The 18,876-nt window shown below is 31.4% G+C and overlaps 1 protein-coding gene across 1 annotated transcript in view; it reads left to right on the top strand.

Moving 5' to 3' along the window:
* Positions 1 to 18,876, top strand: part of LOC139498674 (zygotic DNA replication licensing factor mcm3-like) — a 53,196-nt gene that overhangs the window by 25,807 nt on the left and 8,513 nt on the right. The window contains exons 2-12 of the mRNA XM_071287187.1: positions 7,781 to 7,893; positions 8,277 to 8,399; positions 8,744 to 8,829; positions 9,388 to 9,518; positions 10,290 to 10,364; positions 10,777 to 10,860; positions 11,312 to 11,391; positions 11,849 to 11,957; positions 13,223 to 13,353; positions 16,437 to 16,493; positions 18,405 to 18,502. Coding sequence (XP_071143288.1) covers positions 7,781 to 7,893; positions 8,277 to 8,399; positions 8,744 to 8,829; positions 9,388 to 9,518; positions 10,290 to 10,364; positions 10,777 to 10,860; positions 11,312 to 11,391; positions 11,849 to 11,957; positions 13,223 to 13,353; positions 16,437 to 16,493; positions 18,405 to 18,502 — 1,087 coding nt within the window. The remainder of the gene's footprint in view (positions 1 to 7,780; positions 7,894 to 8,276; positions 8,400 to 8,743; positions 8,830 to 9,387; positions 9,519 to 10,289; positions 10,365 to 10,776; positions 10,861 to 11,311; positions 11,392 to 11,848; positions 11,958 to 13,222; positions 13,354 to 16,436; positions 16,494 to 18,404; positions 18,503 to 18,876) is intronic.

The raw sequence follows: 18,876 nt of genomic DNA, 5'->3' as shown, positions 1-18,876 counted from the left end.
ACAGCACATTGACCATTACATAAACAAGTTTGAAAACCACAATGCTTGAGTGTTGTAACCATACATACATGATCACAGTGTTGTGACCATACATACATGATCACGGGTTTAATCACACATACATAACATGATCACAGTGGTGTGACCATACATACATGATCACAGGTGTGTAACCATACATACATAATCACAGTGTTGTGACAAATAAATACATGATCACGGGTTTAACCACACATACATAACATGATCACAGTGGTGTGACTATACATACATAATCACAAAATAGTTTTTGGCCAATGGAAAGCCTTTTTTTAAGAAGAAAACTAATGACAACACTGGAGTAACATCCCATGGTCTAAACCTTTCCATTTTCTAGAATTCTTAATAAACTCTTAATTTAAATAATTTAATGTTCTGTATAAAACTAGATATCACTGGAATCAGAATGTTCTCTAGTTTATAATGGAATAAAAAAAAAGTGTACTTTTAATAGTATAAAAAAGTATCCAGAGAAACTGGGAAAAACATTGCCTAATTTAAGCTTAAAAAACCTGAAATCAGGTCATGTGAACACCCCTGAAGACATGATACCTGCACATTTTTCATAATCAAAGTTGTATGAATTTCATAGATTTTTACCTGGTCTTTCAAAAAATTCATGCTTCAGGCTACGTTCGCCTGCTCCGAAAAGAGCTACAGTGGCTGCAAATAAGTTTTGAATTTTCACTGCCAAAAAAACAGACTGTTTACATTTTTTAAATTATTTTAATCATTCAACCTGTTTTCATTGAAGTTAATTATCTTTACAACCAAATACAAAAAACATGATACTTTTTCACCAATTATCTTGATAAAAAGGGACTTCCGTCCATGTCTATTTTTAGTTGGGGAATAACCCCTAGTTTTTTATACGAAACTGTTTATAGCACCCTTAGTTATATTAATCTAAAGATCTGTATATTTTTGGTGATGATTCAAAATTTTTATTTTGAGTTATTGAGTATTTTGTAAAAAAAAAAAAGGAGGGGTTCTCACATGTCGCGTCGTATCTCAAAAAGATTTATGCAGAGCTCCAGATAAGCTGCGTATTTGCGTGATCACGTAATAAAAATAATTAAAAACCCAATGCAATTGCCCATTGCAGGGTTCAATAACCCAATTAATTCAAAGGAAAACCCATTTATATGCCAAAACTATGAGTTCTTAACGCTTTTACTCGCTATCGTTTGCGTTATTTACCCTTATTTGATTACAGTCGTAGCGTAAATCTATTTTATAATATTTATAATTGGAAATGTCCTATCGTTCTAAAAATAGAGCCCTTCATCAAGTAGCTGAAATGGGTCCCTGCACGTGAATATGAAAATATTTCGATCTTCTCGGGTTTATCCAATTAGCGTGTGTCATGGTGTCATATTTTTTTCGAATTACTTGGGACTTATCATAACATACAATGATTTAAAACAAAAGTAAATGTCCACATGTTTTTGGAAAGATTAGAACTTGTTCTATATCTTTACTAAGGCACCGGCCTCCCTTACAACATGACAGGTTAGCTACTGTTACTAAATGTATTCACACTGAAATATAGTTCCCTATGGTTCTCATGTATGTGCACATAATACTCATATAAACTGAAAAATAGATATATTATTGGAGCAGTTCATTTAATAATGTATGTCATTAAAGGGGCACTAGCTGTCAAATTCATTGTAACCGATTTGACTCAAATTCTCATATTTGGTTTATAACAATGTAAAACATTTATCCAAACTATCAAAAGTCTAAAATAAACAGTTTACAGAGCATGGGGTAGATAACATATAGGTTCGTTTCGTGTGTATTTTAGTCCAGACGCCATCTAATTAACTATCGATTTGACCTCAGATGACCATATAAGCGATGTAAACAAAAATAAAGATACGAATAGATTAAACCAACACGTGCAATTGGATTTTTATAGGTCTGTTTGATTTTATTTTATAGATTAAAAATAGATGTTTCTCATTGTTTTTAACCATATAAGAATGATTTTATGTGCATCGAATTAGTAATCAAATGATTTACTGTAGTTTCACTTTCATTGTTGACATTCTTTTTCTTTAAATAACCAGTACACGTACAATGCATGCGTTGTCAATCTCTAGCTAGGGGTTAACTTGAAGTTCACATGAATACCGGTTAGAATGATGATGACGTTTTCACTTGCAAGTGAATCAGTCAAAAATTATGTTTAATCGCTTATTTCAACAAAATTAAAGGAAATTGATTGCTAAAATCAAATTATTATTTTATTATTCCAATTTGATTAATGATTGATCTAAAAAAAATCATACTTTATTTTTTTATATATATCGTAGCTAGTACCCCTTTAAGGTGTGTTCATTTGCAGACATTAATTAGTTTGATTAACTAATTGAGTATTGATACAATAATAGTTTGATTGACAACTGTCATTACCACTAAACAATCAGAGACAAGGTGGACCTTTAATTACAATGCCCCACCTCCTAAACTGTCAATCAAATTGACCACATTACCTATCAACATAAGACTTACATAATTATACAGACCCAATGCAATATACAGTGTACAATATACTTCTCAATAAACAAATATTTGACTTCATAATTGAATACACAAATGTATATATTAGATGTTTGATATATATAAGGATGATTTATTTATTGCCTATTACTTTTGATCTACATTACTTAAAGTGATTCTGTAAATTATATCTGAAAGATAAATGATTAATTAAGGATTAACAAGATCTCTTAATATAAATATGAATATATATAAAATGTATTCAAGTAAGGCCTATAATTTACTTGATAAATTTCCAATATTCATCTATAATTAATCAACAATTTAGATTAGTTCACATTTTTTTTTTTTTATCAGGAATTGGCTTGAAACAGTTTTAAAATTTTAAAAGTTTTAATTATAGCAAACCATTGTTTATTGGGTTATTCCCCATAAATCAGTATGTCTATTTTAGCAAGGATTTGTATAGTGCATGTGTCTTACTATACAAATCCTTGATTTTAGTCATTTAAATTTCTATTAGAAGTGAATATATATTTTTGCAATTAAGAAATAATCCACATTTCAATAAATAAGTTTTTTAATTTGATTATGTTGAAAAGGTACATTTTCAATGCCCTGTGTTGAAAAGTACTTTTACAAAAAATTAATCAAAAGGCACTCTACAACTTTTAATCTTCAATGTCATATAACCTCTGTTTCAACTTACAAAATGCCCCAAAACAACATTTTTAGATTATTGTTGTTGACACTTTAAAGTTCTTAGCTGTTGGTTTAGATTTTATGTCTTACAAGTATAGTTGGTAACATTTACTAGAAGAATTTTTGATTTTCAGAACAGGCAACATTATTTGGATAAGAAATAAACTGCAGTTTAAATAAAATTGTGCAAATTCAGAGACCCATATTATTTAATTTGAGCTCATTTTATCCTCATTCTGGAAAAGCAAGTTTTCTTCTAAAGACCTGCTGTTAATGTAATTTTCAGCAATAGTGTTTTATTAATGTTCATTTTTCCCCACCATACCTTAATTCGAAATAATTCAAACTACTCTTCTAATCTTTCCATGAGTGATTTCCATCACTTTGATTTTGATAGCTTAGGGAAAGTTATGATAATAACAAAACTCAGCTAGTGTTTTATGAAGCATCCATCAAACGCATGTGCGTGTTTGCATACCTTAACGAGAACATTGCTAGAAAGATAAACACGAGGTTAAAAAATTACGTCAAAAATGAAATCAGTTGGAAAAAGTGAAAGGTATATCTCAAATCTGGGAACTACTTATTTTTTTTTTTTTAAAAGTAGGTCTGGCAAATAGATGAAAGTACTTTCTTACAGCACCTAAATATCACATAAAAATCTAAACACTTAGCCGGCCCACGTCTATCCCAACTAAACTGTAGGGTGATCATATGGGATCTAGAAAAGTAATTCTTTACTGTCGGACTAGTGACACCAGCTGCAGTTTATACAAGTTGTGAGAAAATAAAAAAAACTGGAAGAACGTTTAAAACGGGACATAAATAAAATTTACACTGCTCGTCAGTGAATAAACTAAATAAATTTTTTTTGTTAAATGTTGATGTGGCGCCATATATCAGAAACTATTTATGATAGTTGCATAAAAATTCACACACAAGACGACGGGCGTATCATGCGCTCATGGCGCAGTTGTTTATCAAACAAGTATTACTGCGCATACATCTACGTCTGTTTTAAAATCGTCCGAAAATCGATACCTGACAGTGAACTAAGTATTTATAATTCGGCCTCAGATCAGCCTGATGTAAATAAAACTTTAAATGACAGAAAAGTTTTTGCGACGACATTCTCATTCCCCGAGTACATAAGTGTAATATCGAGTTGGCTTTAAGTCAACATAATTTAATATTACTAGTATTCAGATGATGCGTATACTGTTTAATATTGATCAAGTGACTAAGGGACGACATAAAAAAATCAAGGAAAGATTAAAAAAAAAAAACTTAATTCAAATAGGTTGGGGTGGGGGTCAAAATTGCTGCCAGTTTTGTTTAATTGACATCGATTTTATATATATCCTTATTGGTCAATCAATTTTTTCCAAATTAAGTTAAGGGGGGTCAGTAAAAAACTATATGAAGTAAGTTTTTTTTATACGACCGCAAAATTTGAAAAATTTTTCGTCGTATATTGCTATCACGTTGGCGTCGGCGTCGTCGTCGTCGTCGTCCGGCGTCCGAATACTTTTAGTTTTCGCACTCTAACTTTAGTAAAAGTGAATGGAAATCTATGAAATTTTAACACAAGGTTTATGACCACAAAAGGAAGGTTGGTATTGATTTTGGGAGTTTTTGTCCCAACATTTTAGGAATTAGGGGCCAAAAAGGGCCCAAATAAGCATTTTCTTGGTTTTCGCACTATAACTTTAGTTTAAGTGAATAGAAATCTATGAAATTTTGACACAAGGTTTATGACCACAAAAGGAAGGTTGGGATTGATTTTGGGGGTTTTGGTTCCAACAGTTTAGGAATTAAGGGCCAAAAAAGGGCCCAAATAAGCATTATTCTTGGTTTTCGCACAATAACTTTAGTATAAGTAAATAGAAATCAATGAAATTTTAGCACAAGGTTTATGACCACAAAAGGAAGGTTGGGATTGATTTTTGGAGTTGAGGTCACAACAGTTTATGAATTAGGGGCCAAAAAGGGGCCCTATTAAGCATTATTTTTGGTTTTTGCACCATAACTTTAGTATAAGTAAATAGAAATCTATGAAATTTAAACACAAGGTTTATGACCATAAAAGGAAGGTTGGGTTTGATTTTGGGAGTTTTGGTCCTAACAGTTTAGGAATAAGGGGCCCAAAGGGTCCAAAATTGAACTTTGTGTGATTTCATCAAAAATTGAATAATTGGGGTTCTTTGATATGCCGAATCTAACTATGTATGTAGATTCTTAATTTTTGGTCCCGTTTTCAAATTGGTCTACATTAAGGTCCAAAGGGTCCAAAATTAAACTTAGTTTGATTTTAACAAAAATTGAATCCTTGGGGTTCTTTGATATGCTGAATTTAAAAATGTACTTAGATTTTTAATTATTGGCCTAGTTTTCAAGTTGGTCCAAATGGGGGTCCAAAATTAAACTTTGTTTGATTTCTTCAAAAATTGAATAAATGGGTTCTTTGATATGCCAAATCTAACTGTGTATGTAGATTCTTAATTTTTGGTCCAGTTTTCAAATTGGTCTACATTAAGGTCCAAAGGGTCCAAATTAAACTAAGTTTGATTTTAACAAAAATTAAATTCTTGGGCTTATTTGATATGCTTTATCTAAATATGTACTTTGATTTTTGATTATGGGCCCAGTTTTCAAGTTGGTCCAAATCAGGATTCCATATCAAGTATTGTGCAATAGCAAGAAATTTTCAATTGCACAGTATTGCACAATAGCAAGAAATATCTAATTGCACAATATTGTGCAATAGCAATTAATTTTCAATTGGAGTTATCTTTCTTTGTATAGAATAGTAGTTGATAATATATGTTGGAAATTTGCCAGACATGACTATGATGTCATTTTCTATTTTTATTTGCCAATAACTTTATGTAAATAACTTCATTGGAAATTTGCCAATATAAAATGTTGCTGATGAAGCTTTTTTTCCTTATCTTATCTAAAATGTTTTAGATAATGTATGTTGGAAATTTGCCAGACATGACTATGATGTCATTTTCTATTTTTATTTGCCAATAACTTTATGTAAATAACTTCATTGGAAATTTGCCAATATAAAATGTTGCTGATGAAGTTTTTTTTATTGTTTTATACAATAAACAATGTATATTCACTTTTACTACCAACCAATCTTTACCATTCAGTGATAACAAGCACTTTATTTTACATTTTAATATTTTATGATGTATTTAAAAGAGTAGTTATTGTTGCAAACTCCATTAGAAATTTGAATTGATATCAGTTTTGGAAAAAGGGAAACGGGGATGTGAAAAAGGGGGGGGGGGGGGTTAAATTTTTCTCATTTCAGATTTCATAAATAAAAAGAAAATTTCTTCAAACATTTTTTTGAGAGGATTAATATTCAACAGCATAGTGAATTGCTCAAAGGCAAAAAAAAACTTTTTAGTTCATTAGACCACATTCATTCTGTGTCAGAAACCTATGCTGTGTCAACTATTTAATTTTAGATTTAAATAAGAAGAAATCTTTAATTGATTTGTAAAATCTTGACATTTGTTTTGTGTAAAAAAAACCATGTAATGTCAAAAATTTGATCACAATCCAAATTCAGAGCTGTATCACGCTTGAATGTTTTGTCCATACTTGCCCCAACTGTTCAGGGTTCGACCTCTGCGGTCGTATAAAGCTGCGCCCTGCGGAGCACCTGGTTTTATCCTACATTGAACTGTTGACGTCGTCCCTAAAAAATATCCGTTTTATGAATTTTCCCCACAGACTGTTACTAAAAGTAAGCACTTGTAAACAAGTTTTTGAGTGTTTTTATTTTATATATATATCTTTTAATGTACAATGCAGTTTACAATTATTTTTCATTCGTTCAGTATTTCAAGCATTTACATAGTTATATAATCTCATAATCTAAGTGAAGAGTGTCAGACTAGTGGGGTGTCAGACTAACGGGGTGTCGGAAAATCGGGGCGACCCCCCCCAAATAATTATTGACGTCTTTAAAGTTTATTGTAATACTTTGCTGTGACACTTCGCAGACAAAAAAAATTAAGAATAAATCAAATATATTTTGTACACAATTTTATTTAGGAGGACCAGATTAGGATCACTTACAGGATATTCTGGTTGCATTGAAGACCCATTGATGGCCTTCTGTTGGAACATGTCAAAGAGACAACAACCAAACCTAAGGCCACCTGTAGGTCTTCAAACCAGCTAGAAATCTTGTAGGTGGTCCTCAGCTGGCCCTCTTAAATAAAAATTGTGTACAAGTTCAGTGAAAAAGGACGTCCCACTAAACTCCAACAACATTAAGGTTGATTATAATCCAAAAATGATTTTATCTTTCTGATAATCAAAATATGTTAAACTTTTATATATCTAGTCAATGCCAGGCCTTAGAACTTTCCAAACTGCACAGGTATAAAGTCTGTACACAGAGAAGTTTTTGAGGTTGAAATACAGCCATATTTTTCCATTTGTTATTATGAACCTTAATACCTGCATCTAAATTATGTATAAAACATGTAAAATGTGATTTCAGGAAGACCAGGGAATTTATCAGCAGAAAGTCAGAGACATGATAACAAACAACGAAGTGAGGCTTAAAGTTAACATAAATGATCTCAGAAGAAAAAATGCAAAAAGAGCGCTGTCGTAAGTTATTTTAAATGATCAAGATTCAAATCAGACCATGTGCTTGTCAGAAACATGTAGTTCTTGAAATCGTCTTCACGCTTAGCCAAGTTAAAATAATCTCTTCAAGCAAACCGAAGCTAACTAAAATTTTCCATAATTTGAGCTTCAGGCCTGGTAGGTTTGAAAATTCAGACCGAGTCATACCAGGGGAAAAAATCAATGACTTGAAAATAAAATAATATTTAATTCAATCATTTTAATACAGAAGTTTTTATTAATTCTTAAATCATGTAAATGATTAAAATTCAACAAAAAAATTACAGAAAAAAGTCTAAGTTGTGAGAAGATACAAATAAAAAGTGTATTCTGTTGTTTATCTCAATAGTTATTTTTATTTGCAGATTAGTAAATGAATCTTTTGAAGAGTGTGTTGCATTCCAGAGAGCACTCAAGGAGTTTGTAGCATCAGCTGATCCAACCTACAGTAAACAATATGAAGAATTCTTTGTCGGATTTGAAGGAAGGTTTGTTTTCACCAATCTATCTTTTTACACACATGTACAGCAATTTGATTAAAATGAAAATGCAATATTAGTATATGGTTTGCTTAAGCATGAAGCAAAATAAAAGCCACAAATAAAATGTATTATTTTCTCTTTTAAAAGTAAGAAATTTCTGAGGATTTTAATTTTAAAAATGAAACATTTTGAAATGTAGCAATAATAATTATATGAAAATTTCTTTAAACATGTAAAAGATACACACAATTATTTAGTCATTCAAATATGAATATTTGTCATGATTTTGAATTGGCAAGGTAGACTTTCTTTAAATGAAATATAAAGGATGTAAAATTTATTTATTGTAGTTTTGGTGCCAAGCATGTAACACCTAGGTCTTTGACATCTCGATTCCTTGGTAATATGGTTTGTGTGGAGGGCATTGTCACCAAATGTAAGTACCTATATTGTGCTCCTTTTGCACAGAAATTTATATCAACAATATATTTTTCTCACTGTAAAGAAAAAGTTGCTTGCTTAGTTTATATCTGCTTAATCGGTCGATTGTTGGGGATATAAAAACCTTTTAAAACCAAATAAGCAACATAACTTTGCTGTCAAATAAATCTAAGATTGAAACTAGTTTTGTTCAGTGAAAAAATCAAATATTGGTGGAAGAGTATCTTCCATGACAGCAGGTGTTATTGTATTATAGCAAAAAGTTTTATTAAAGGTATCAATAGGCATTGTCTTCATATACAGAACACACTTGTAAGGGGATTGGGTTAAAACTAAACTTGCTAGGCTTGAGTGATTCGCTGTGAAACAGGGGGGGGGGGGGGGGGTGTTTAGATGGGGATTATTGTTTCTATCACTCATGTTTCTAACCTGGTCATATGAACAGAGATATACCACAAACCAGCACAGAGTGAATTTTGACTCAACTGCTGTTTGCTCTGTATAAAACAAATAACTCTGAGCTTTACATAATCTGTTTACAATCTTTTTCCAGGTTCACTTATTAGACCTAAGGTAGTGAGAAGTGTACATTATTGTCCTGCAACCAAGAAATCATTAGAAAGACGTTACACAGATATGACCTCATTAGAGGCTGTGCCATCATCTAGTATCTACCCTACCAAGGTATCTGTAATAGATATTCTATTTATAGCACATTCATTTATAATATTGGGAAATATATATAATTTTATATTATCCCTTCATGAACCAATTAAAATTAGGATGATATGAATTTATTAAAGGAATAGTTGATTTGTCACATTTAAGGAAGAAAAAAACTTATTTTCAAATGTATGCATGGTATGAGCACTTACTGATTTTCATTTGTTCAATTTCAAATTTTAATAAAGTAAAAATTATAAATGTGAGGATAAACCATCTAGATATTTAAGACTAGTTCACATTGGTTATAAATCATAGATTACCATGATTCCCCATTATGAAGAACCATAATTAAGCATTCAACATGTTCAAGCTTGTACATGTACATATGTAATTCATAAATTATTGTTTGCATTTTAAATTACTACAATTTCAGGACATGCTACACACCAATGATGCTTTCAAAAATTTTATGAATTAAATTGCTCCTATAATTTTCACAATTTTTTGCAATAATAAAAAAAATAAAAATATATAGTACCTTATTTCAAAGACAGAACACTCTGCTCTTGATGACATTCATCTTAATTGGTGTAGATCTTTCACTGTAAAATATCTTTTTCCATTGATATCATTACAGGGTAATAAATTAGAATTTTGTCACCTTCAGTCGCCTGTAATCAAACTCTTTCACTGTGATTCACTCGACACAAGCCAGAGTATATTTAATGAATCTTTGTTAGTACAAAGTCATGACAATAGATGTTTGATAAATAAATGATATAATTACAGGATGAAGATGGTAATTTGTTAGAGACAGAATTTGGATTGTCTGTGTACAAAGATCATCAAACATTTAGCATACAGGTAAAGTGATATCACTTAGTTCCCATTGAAGTGGTAGAAGCATCAGTTCTTTTTCTTCATCAGTAGTAAAAGATTTTGGAAAAGATTGCCTAATAGTGCAAAAATTAATGAATAAATTATATTTACATAACGTCCATATTTTAAAAAAAATTGTGATTATACTTTGAAATTCAAAGAAGTGACTGTGAAATAATCAATCTGCATTATTTTCAGTTTAATTAGACGAAAGAAACATGTCAGAATAATGGTATTTGACTAGTAGTTTTTTTGGTTCAGACAAGTTTTTCTGCTCTTCAAATTCATGAAAGAAAGATATCACATTACATGCATTAGTTTAAAATCAAAAAAGAAAATTATTTGATGAGGCTGAATATATGTTTTTAAAAATGAACCTGTTTTATTTTCTCTCTAGGAAATGCCAGAGAAGGCACCAGCAGGACAGTTACCCAGATCTGTTGATATTATTTGTGACAATGACTTGGTAGATAATTGTAAGGTAAGAACATTTATGTACATCTTAGCTGTAGAGATAGGAAAATTATGTTCAGACTTGATTACTTGACTACTGTGGATGCATTTATTTTCGTGGATATTTAATTTCAAAGTTTTACTATTCTCTCTCTGCATACAAAGCCTATGAAAATTTATCAGACAAGCATTCAAAATCAAGGTTCATTTGTGCCCATGAATCCCACTTACTTGGTATCCAACAAATAATAATGAATTTATAGTATATGTGCTGTTGTTTTCAAAAAGAATAAAAATATATTGTTTAAATTAGGTTTTTGAATTTAAATAAAAATGTTATCTTCAAGAAATCTTCATTGTTGACCTATAGTTGTTAAATTCTATGTCATTTAGTCTCTGATAGAGAGTTGTCTCGTTGTCAATTATACCACAACTGCTTATTCTTACATTCTTATAGTTTTTACAATATTCTATTGCAGCCAGGAGATCGTATTCAGGTAATTGGCATGTACAGATGTTTACCAGGTAAAAGAAATGGATTTACCACAGGAACATTCAGGTAAGGGCATATTACAAGGGTAGCAATATTGTATAATTAAGAGTAGCATGTTTATATATAAGGGTTTTGTTTGTAATTTACTGGTTTTGTCTGTAGTATTTCAGTAATGAACTGAAATGTAGTTGGCAGGCATATACCAATAGTGAAAGTAATATGATGATCTACATTTATCTGTCGGAAAGATCATTTTGCTTAGAAAGATGTTTCAACATATAGTTGCCACAAGCGACAAAACACTGTAACTTAGAAATTATTGTGTGCATTTATTATGTATTTTACTTTTCGTGTGATTTAACGGTGTAAGTGTTAAAGAAAATATCAAAATAATCTTTTGCTTAGTGTCAATGACAAGCAGTTTTAAAAAGAAATAAAAGATGCCTGGCTGCTTCTTCAAGAATTATTTAGATGAACCTTGGAAACATTTTCTATAGCCTTATATGTGATTTTTTTATTTCAGAACAATTTTAATAGCAAATAATGTACAGTTACTGAGTAAAGAGATGGCACCATTGTTTTCTGCAGAAGATGTGGCTAAAATCAAAAAGTTTAGCAGACAGAAAAACACAGTAAATATCTGATATGATGAAAGTTAATACCTATGAAGAAAACTCAAAACAACATGTTCATCAACCATATTATACTGTTGAATTAATTTTCATTTAAAGTTCTGAATTTATAGAAGCATAAATATCAAACAGGGAAACTAAAAAAATATATTCTCTATACAGTCAAACCTGAGTAAACTGGATTCCTGTTCATTCTGGGCGAAAATTAAAGTCCCATTATTTTCCCTTCAAAGTCTTTGTTAAAATACCCTTTGTAAACCAGCCACTGTGTATTCCGAATTCCGGTCTAATGATGCGGTCCCAACACTCTTAATTACATCAATTATTACCTGTCAAAACCGGTTTGCTTAATTAATTTCAAATAATAACAGTATTGATTGATATGCAATCAAAACATATTTGTTTATACAAGATGGACTTTCAGGATAATCAATTAGGTGTTAAACCGCGAACTTACACATGGTATTAGTGAGCTGTTCTAGTGTCAATTAAACTAAAAAGCATGCTGAATATATCTCGGATAGAACTTACGTTGGATAATATTTTGAAAATCGCAGAGTAAGGAATTTTCATTGTGTTTTTCTAACTCCTGGTTCCCTGTTGCGAACCCCTCAACCAATGACCTTGATAATGAAGAGCACCAATCGATGAGTATTTTACACTGTACGAAATGTTTCGATCCTGATGAAATTTTGTTTGATAATATAGTGACATCTTAATCGGCCATACCAACGTTGGAAATTAACGATCATGGAAGTAAAACAAAACTCTCGTGTCACAATCAAAACAACGCCAGTATAATGATGCAAATACAAAACAGTAAAAGCAAAGTGAAAGTGAAATTGACAAGTTGGAGACTGATGTTACCGAGGTCTAATTAACATACGAAGAAATGTAAAACAAGGTTAAAATATTATTTTTTTATTGAGGAACAACTCGTTTCTGGAATTTCTATAGCCAAGTCACAAGTCATTACTTCCGGTCAAAAGGGAAATCTGAATAAACCGGCTCAATGTCCAAACCGGTCTTTTTTCATAGTCCAGTTGCCAGCTGGTTTACACAGGTTTAACTGTTAATACAAAATTTATGTTACTTTGATGAAGCTAATAAACCACAACAAAATAAATAATCTTTCCCCAATAACAGGAAAATTGATACACAATGTAGAAGAACAAAATCCAAAATGCATAAAACTTTTATAATCAAATGTTAGCATTATATGAATGAGACTTGTTTAAACTGTTAACATTTTCTCTTGTTTACAGGATGTTTTTGAAGTTCTGGGTAGATCAATGGCCCCCTCTATACATGGACATGAGTATATTAAGAAGGCTGTGCTGTGCATGTTATTGGGAGGCACAGAAAAGGTGTTGGCTAATGGAACAAGGATAAGAGGGTACGTGATGTTAAGATTAGAAGTACTCATGTGTGCATGGATTCTGAAATCAACTTCAGTAGAACCACTCTTGACTAGAAATTTAAAATTAGCACCAAAAGTAATATATGGCAGTGTTCTCCCCAGGCCGTTTTCGCGACGCTATATTTCTTCCCGTGACGCTATAATAATTACCGCGACGCTATAATTATTACCGCGATGCTATAATTATTTTCAGGATGTTATTTTTCTCGTTCCTAAATTTTGAACTTTCATCTAATTACCACTTATGATCATAAAAAAAATATATCACTTTTAATTGTAATCCCTTCAAGTCGGACAATAGAGGCAATTTAGAGTGGTTAAATAGGTGTTAATTGCCCTTTGGGTGATAACTGTTTGGATACGAATACCCCAAGCTGTCACTTTGACATGATTAATACCACGTGGTTTGCAATCTGCAAATTTCGACAAGGAGAAAACGTAATCAGAAAATCATAAAAAAAAATCGAAATATATGTTTGCTAAATGAAATTTCAAAGAAACAAACAATTTTTTTCTTTTAAAATGAGGTTGAGTCTTAGCTTTTTACGACTTTTGATATATTAGTATTACTTTCTTTCTCTTCCTATTAAATCGAGAGTGAAAATTTTGATTTTGGGCAAAATAAGATTTGTACTTTCTTTAGAAAATGATCAAAATTTGCTTGTGCATATGTTTCATCCATTTAATGCATTAAAAACGCCATATTCATTCCAAATCTCTTGTCAAACATTGTTTATTTTCGTATTTTTCATTGCTTTCGGCGGCCATTTAATATTTTAGTGTAAACTACTGATCGGAACCGGACCAGATATGACAAAAATCCGCATTTTACAATAATAACCACATATGCACAAATGGCACAGTAGACAGAAAACAATGATACATAAAGAGAAAACTAAGCATTAACAGACTACTTGTAGATAACTTTGTTAAAAATATATCATTTTGTAAAAAGAAACAACTGGGACCATGAACCAATATGTTTAAAAGACATGATAAAGAATTTTTTCTATTCAAATTTTTTTATTAAGAACCCATGTTTTTTCCTACATATTTAGTGCAATTGTATCTATACAGGTTGCACTATAATAAACCATTCATTCATTTAGCTGGGTATAGGTAGGGTAACTGGAACCACACATATATATTATTATTTAGACTAAGAGGAAAAAAATTATTCTGGAACTATAAATGAATATAGAAAACATAAACTGAAAATACTGTTATCATGGTTATAGTTTAATTGTATTCTTAGTTATGAATTCAACAATATAAAAACAAAGAATAGGGTGGAATAGAATATTTTATTTACCAAATAAGGGCCTATAGCATACAAACAATATAATACATTTTGTAATAAACAATAATGTATATAACATAAAGGAAATAAAGCGTTGCCATGACACGATAAATTACATTGAAAAAAAATACTATTTATTTTTTTACGCCAAATGTGATGCTATCCAAAATTTCTGGGGAGAACACTGTATGGTCTGGGTTTCTCGTCAACTTTCAAAACATTTAATTAAATTGTCTGTGACAAGGTGTTATTAATATTTTAAACATAGGTTCTGTGTACTAAAAAATAAGTTGGCTTCCAGCTTCTTAAAAGTTGTTTCAAGGTCAAATTACATTATGAAGCCATTGCATTGTCAGAGGTGAGCTCTTGTATGCCTCTGTAAATACCCTCTAAATGACTTAATAACTGGCAATTTTTGTTATCTGTCATTCTGTGTGCTGTATTATTGACCTAGACCCAGGGATGATTCCACTATATAGTTTAGGGCCGGTAAGCGGCCCTTAAATTGGCCAGCGGCCCCAAAAAATGTACATGAAAATGAATTCCCAATTCAGGAAAATAAAATAAAAATCGATATTTCCGGAAAAGTTTCTGTCACCGATTAAGGCAACTATAATTTTTTTATAGTTTGTTGTCAAAACGTTTTAAAATCCGGATAAGAATGCTGTTTACGATCGCATCTTAGTAACAACGATTTAATTATGTCAACATGTGGGAAACAATTTTAGCAGCCGAATACAATTGATTATGTTATGGGAGTATTGGATCTTGTAAAAGCAGATCGCCCAGCAGGTTGATAAAAATGGGTGTCAAAGCAGACCTCGGCAGAGAGCAAATTCAAATTTTGATATAACACTGATGGATAAGGTTTAATGGACGCCGATCTCGTAAAAGCAGATCGCCCAGCAGAGCCGGTTATATAATATGATGAAAACTTGTTTTGTAACAGAAATTATTTCCTCAAAAGACAAGTTTGAGCAATTTTTGAAAATAATGTTGAAGATGGACCATTCATGAAATACAATGTCATCATTATTGAACTATTTCAAAAGTTTTGAAGATGATCCAAATAATTTTAAAGAACACTGGTTCAATGCTTTAAATATCTTATCAATTAAGTATATGAACTTTTGTAATTGCTTTTCTGAATTCGACAATTGACCAGTTCAATTTGAAATCCATTTGAATTAAAGTAAATTTATAGAGATGACCTGCTGTTGAAAAATACCAGATGAATGATTTTTTTCATTGGTTTATGTTAGCTGAAATATATGTTTTTGTAATAGGCCTAGGTAACTATAGCTAAGATGATAGACTAGTGCATCATGTTCAATGATATTCATGTAATAACAGTAGCCCAATCAGAATTAATCAAAATGTTACAACTTACATGAACATCAGTGTACAGGTTAAACTTAATAATGTACATTTTCCGTTTTTCAGGAAAATAATGTTATTTCGTCTTAGATTTTATGCTTAAAAAATTCCCAATTAGAATAAAAATTCCCAATTTGATGTTCAAGGGACCCATTTGAAAACACCTGGAATCATCCCTGTAGACCCCTCATCTCCTATAATTCATACAGACGACAAGTAGAAAACAATTTAAAGGTTCATGTACAACCAACCGGAAAATGACCCCTATATATTATTTGATACTGTAAAAAAAAATCATATTTCTACTAATCAAATTTGGAAAGACATTTCATAGTCTCTTTTATGATACTAACAACCATTAATCCTATATTTTATATTTCAGGGATATCAATGTGTTATTGATTGGAGACCCTTCTGTTGCAAAGTCACAAATGTTACGGTAAGGTTTCACTGTTATGTGTTATGTAAATCCAGTGATCGGGAAAGTCGTGCGCCCTGCGCCTATAGCGCATATCGACCCGAAATGGCACATAGAGTGACTTATGTAAGCGCCCACGTGGCGCACGATATTTTTCACTTTGTTTCGATACATTTACAGATATCGTCAAATGGATTACCGATCATGTTCCGGGCTGCCATGTGTGTGTACACAGCTGTGTAATGTTCCTCCAATGATAGGAGCACCTATATATTTTTGGGACGTCTCGGGTGTTTTCCTATGGAAATAATAGAACCATGGGTGTAACTGATTACCCAAAAAAACGTAATTAACCATCATTCATGTCAGATATGATTTTTTACAACCTTAAATTTGTAAAATTTGGCTAGTACAGACGAGATTTGTCTTTAATTATTATCTTTTAACTTAGTTCAGCTTGCTACTTTTTCGTTGAAAAACCCCAAAGCCTTTTTATGAATATAGTTTTTGTCTCCATAAAAGGCGACTAACAGTCCTTGTCACTATTTGGTCTTTGGCTTGTTTTGACATTTTGTAAACATGCCTTCAGCGAATTGTTGTTTTGTTTTGTTTTATCAATTAATGATACTCTCTACTGTTATTGTTGTCATCATGATGAAGTAATAATAATACAAGAAGTGCAGAGGAAATGCCAAATACATCCTCTAATACGGAACGTCGGGAATAAGTATGGTATCGACGAAGACCCAAATTTAATGTAAAAAAATCCATGCACATGAACAAGACAACAGTAGCAGTAGAGACATTGTAAATAAAGGATATCTTAAATATTATCTGGTTTGGAAGAAATTATTTTACATTCTTTGTTGAATTGAAATAACAAAATCACAGGCACAATATCTATGATATTATTTAAAATCATAAAGGTAAGTACCACCATCTCTTAGCCGAGATATACACTGTTTACTTTTTTCACTGTAGTCAATTCAAATGGCCCATTCATTTGACAACATGGCCCATTATTTTTTAACATGGCCCCTTGAATTTAATTTTGAGGGGCACTGGGCCCATAGAGAAAAAATCCTTCCAGATCACTGAAATCAAAAGAACAGAGGACAGTTGTGAAAGCTCTCTGTTATAGTATTAATATGAAGCAACATGGGATTGAAGTTTTAGTTTTGTAGATCTTATTCTATTTGAATTATGTTAGGGCTATTCCAGAAAAAAATGTATGGGGGGGTTGGAAGGCAGTTTTAGTCAGCACCCGCCACCCAGACAATTGTAATTGAGTATTATAGTGCATTATAGTGTGAAAAGTTGCTCTGATTCCCATCACCCATGTATTATTAATATAATGTGCCTTCCAACCCCCCCATACATTTTTTTCTGGAATAGCCCTTATCCAAATAAGCAAAATCAACACTGAAATAAATTTGTACATGTCATTTTTTCATAACTTTGGATAATTTATTGAATGGTCTCCCATTTAAACGATTGAAAAAGTATTTCGAAAAATTAGCTTTAATATCGATCTTTTATTTGCTAACTTATAAAACTTAACATTTGATAAGAAATGCTATAATGTATTATTTTACATGTATGAATATTCTGCTATTTGTGATAGTCAAATTTAAGTGACCGACTTTCATCCATGGTGCTTGAAACACTATTTACTAAGGCTATTCCATTGAGAATGTGAAAAGTTAAGAAGAGAAGTTTTATTTACGCAATTTATGGTTGCGAGTCCATTGTATGTACATAAAATTACAATAAGAAAGTGTTTTTAGGAGGATATTTGAAGTCCCTATCTTTCAAAAACTGTTTTATTGGAATAATTGTATTATATGCAAAGAAAGGATGAAGTGACAAATGATGTTGATTCTGCAGTATCTGTATGCAGTAAATTTTACCATATCTGTGTATTTGTTGTAGATATGTTTTGTACACAGCCCCTAGAGCTGTAGCTACTACAGGAAGAGGATCGTCTGGTGTGGGTTTAACTGCTGCTGTTACCTCAGATCAGGAGACAGGTATGGTCAAACTACTTGGACAAATGAATCAAACCCAGAGGGCGAAAACTCAAGACATAATATTGACGTATTTTGTTTTTAGGGTTGATCAAATAAATGTCAAGTCATATTAGCAAAAGACCTGTAACTTTACTTTTAGAAGAGGTTTAAATCTGTTAATAAATAGTATATTAATCTTGCTTGTGCATAGTATAGGTAAAAACTGCTGAAGAAATCATAAAATAAACCGTTTGTATATTGAAGTATAGCAGAATAGTAAAAGTTGAGGAGATCTGAATGTTTTACTTAACTTCAGTGTAATATCATACTAATATTAATGCTCAAATTGATTATTTTTATGCCCCACCTACGATAGAAAAGGGGCATTATGTTTT

This window comes from Mytilus edulis, chromosome 12, assembly GCF_963676685.1.
Source record: "Mytilus edulis chromosome 12, xbMytEdul2.2, whole genome shotgun sequence".
In the NCBI taxonomy this organism is placed as follows: Eukaryota; Metazoa; Mollusca; class Bivalvia; order Mytilida; family Mytilidae; genus Mytilus; species Mytilus edulis.
The sequence above is the reverse complement of the archived record's forward strand: the minus strand, read 5'-3'. Positions and strand labels throughout refer to the sequence as shown.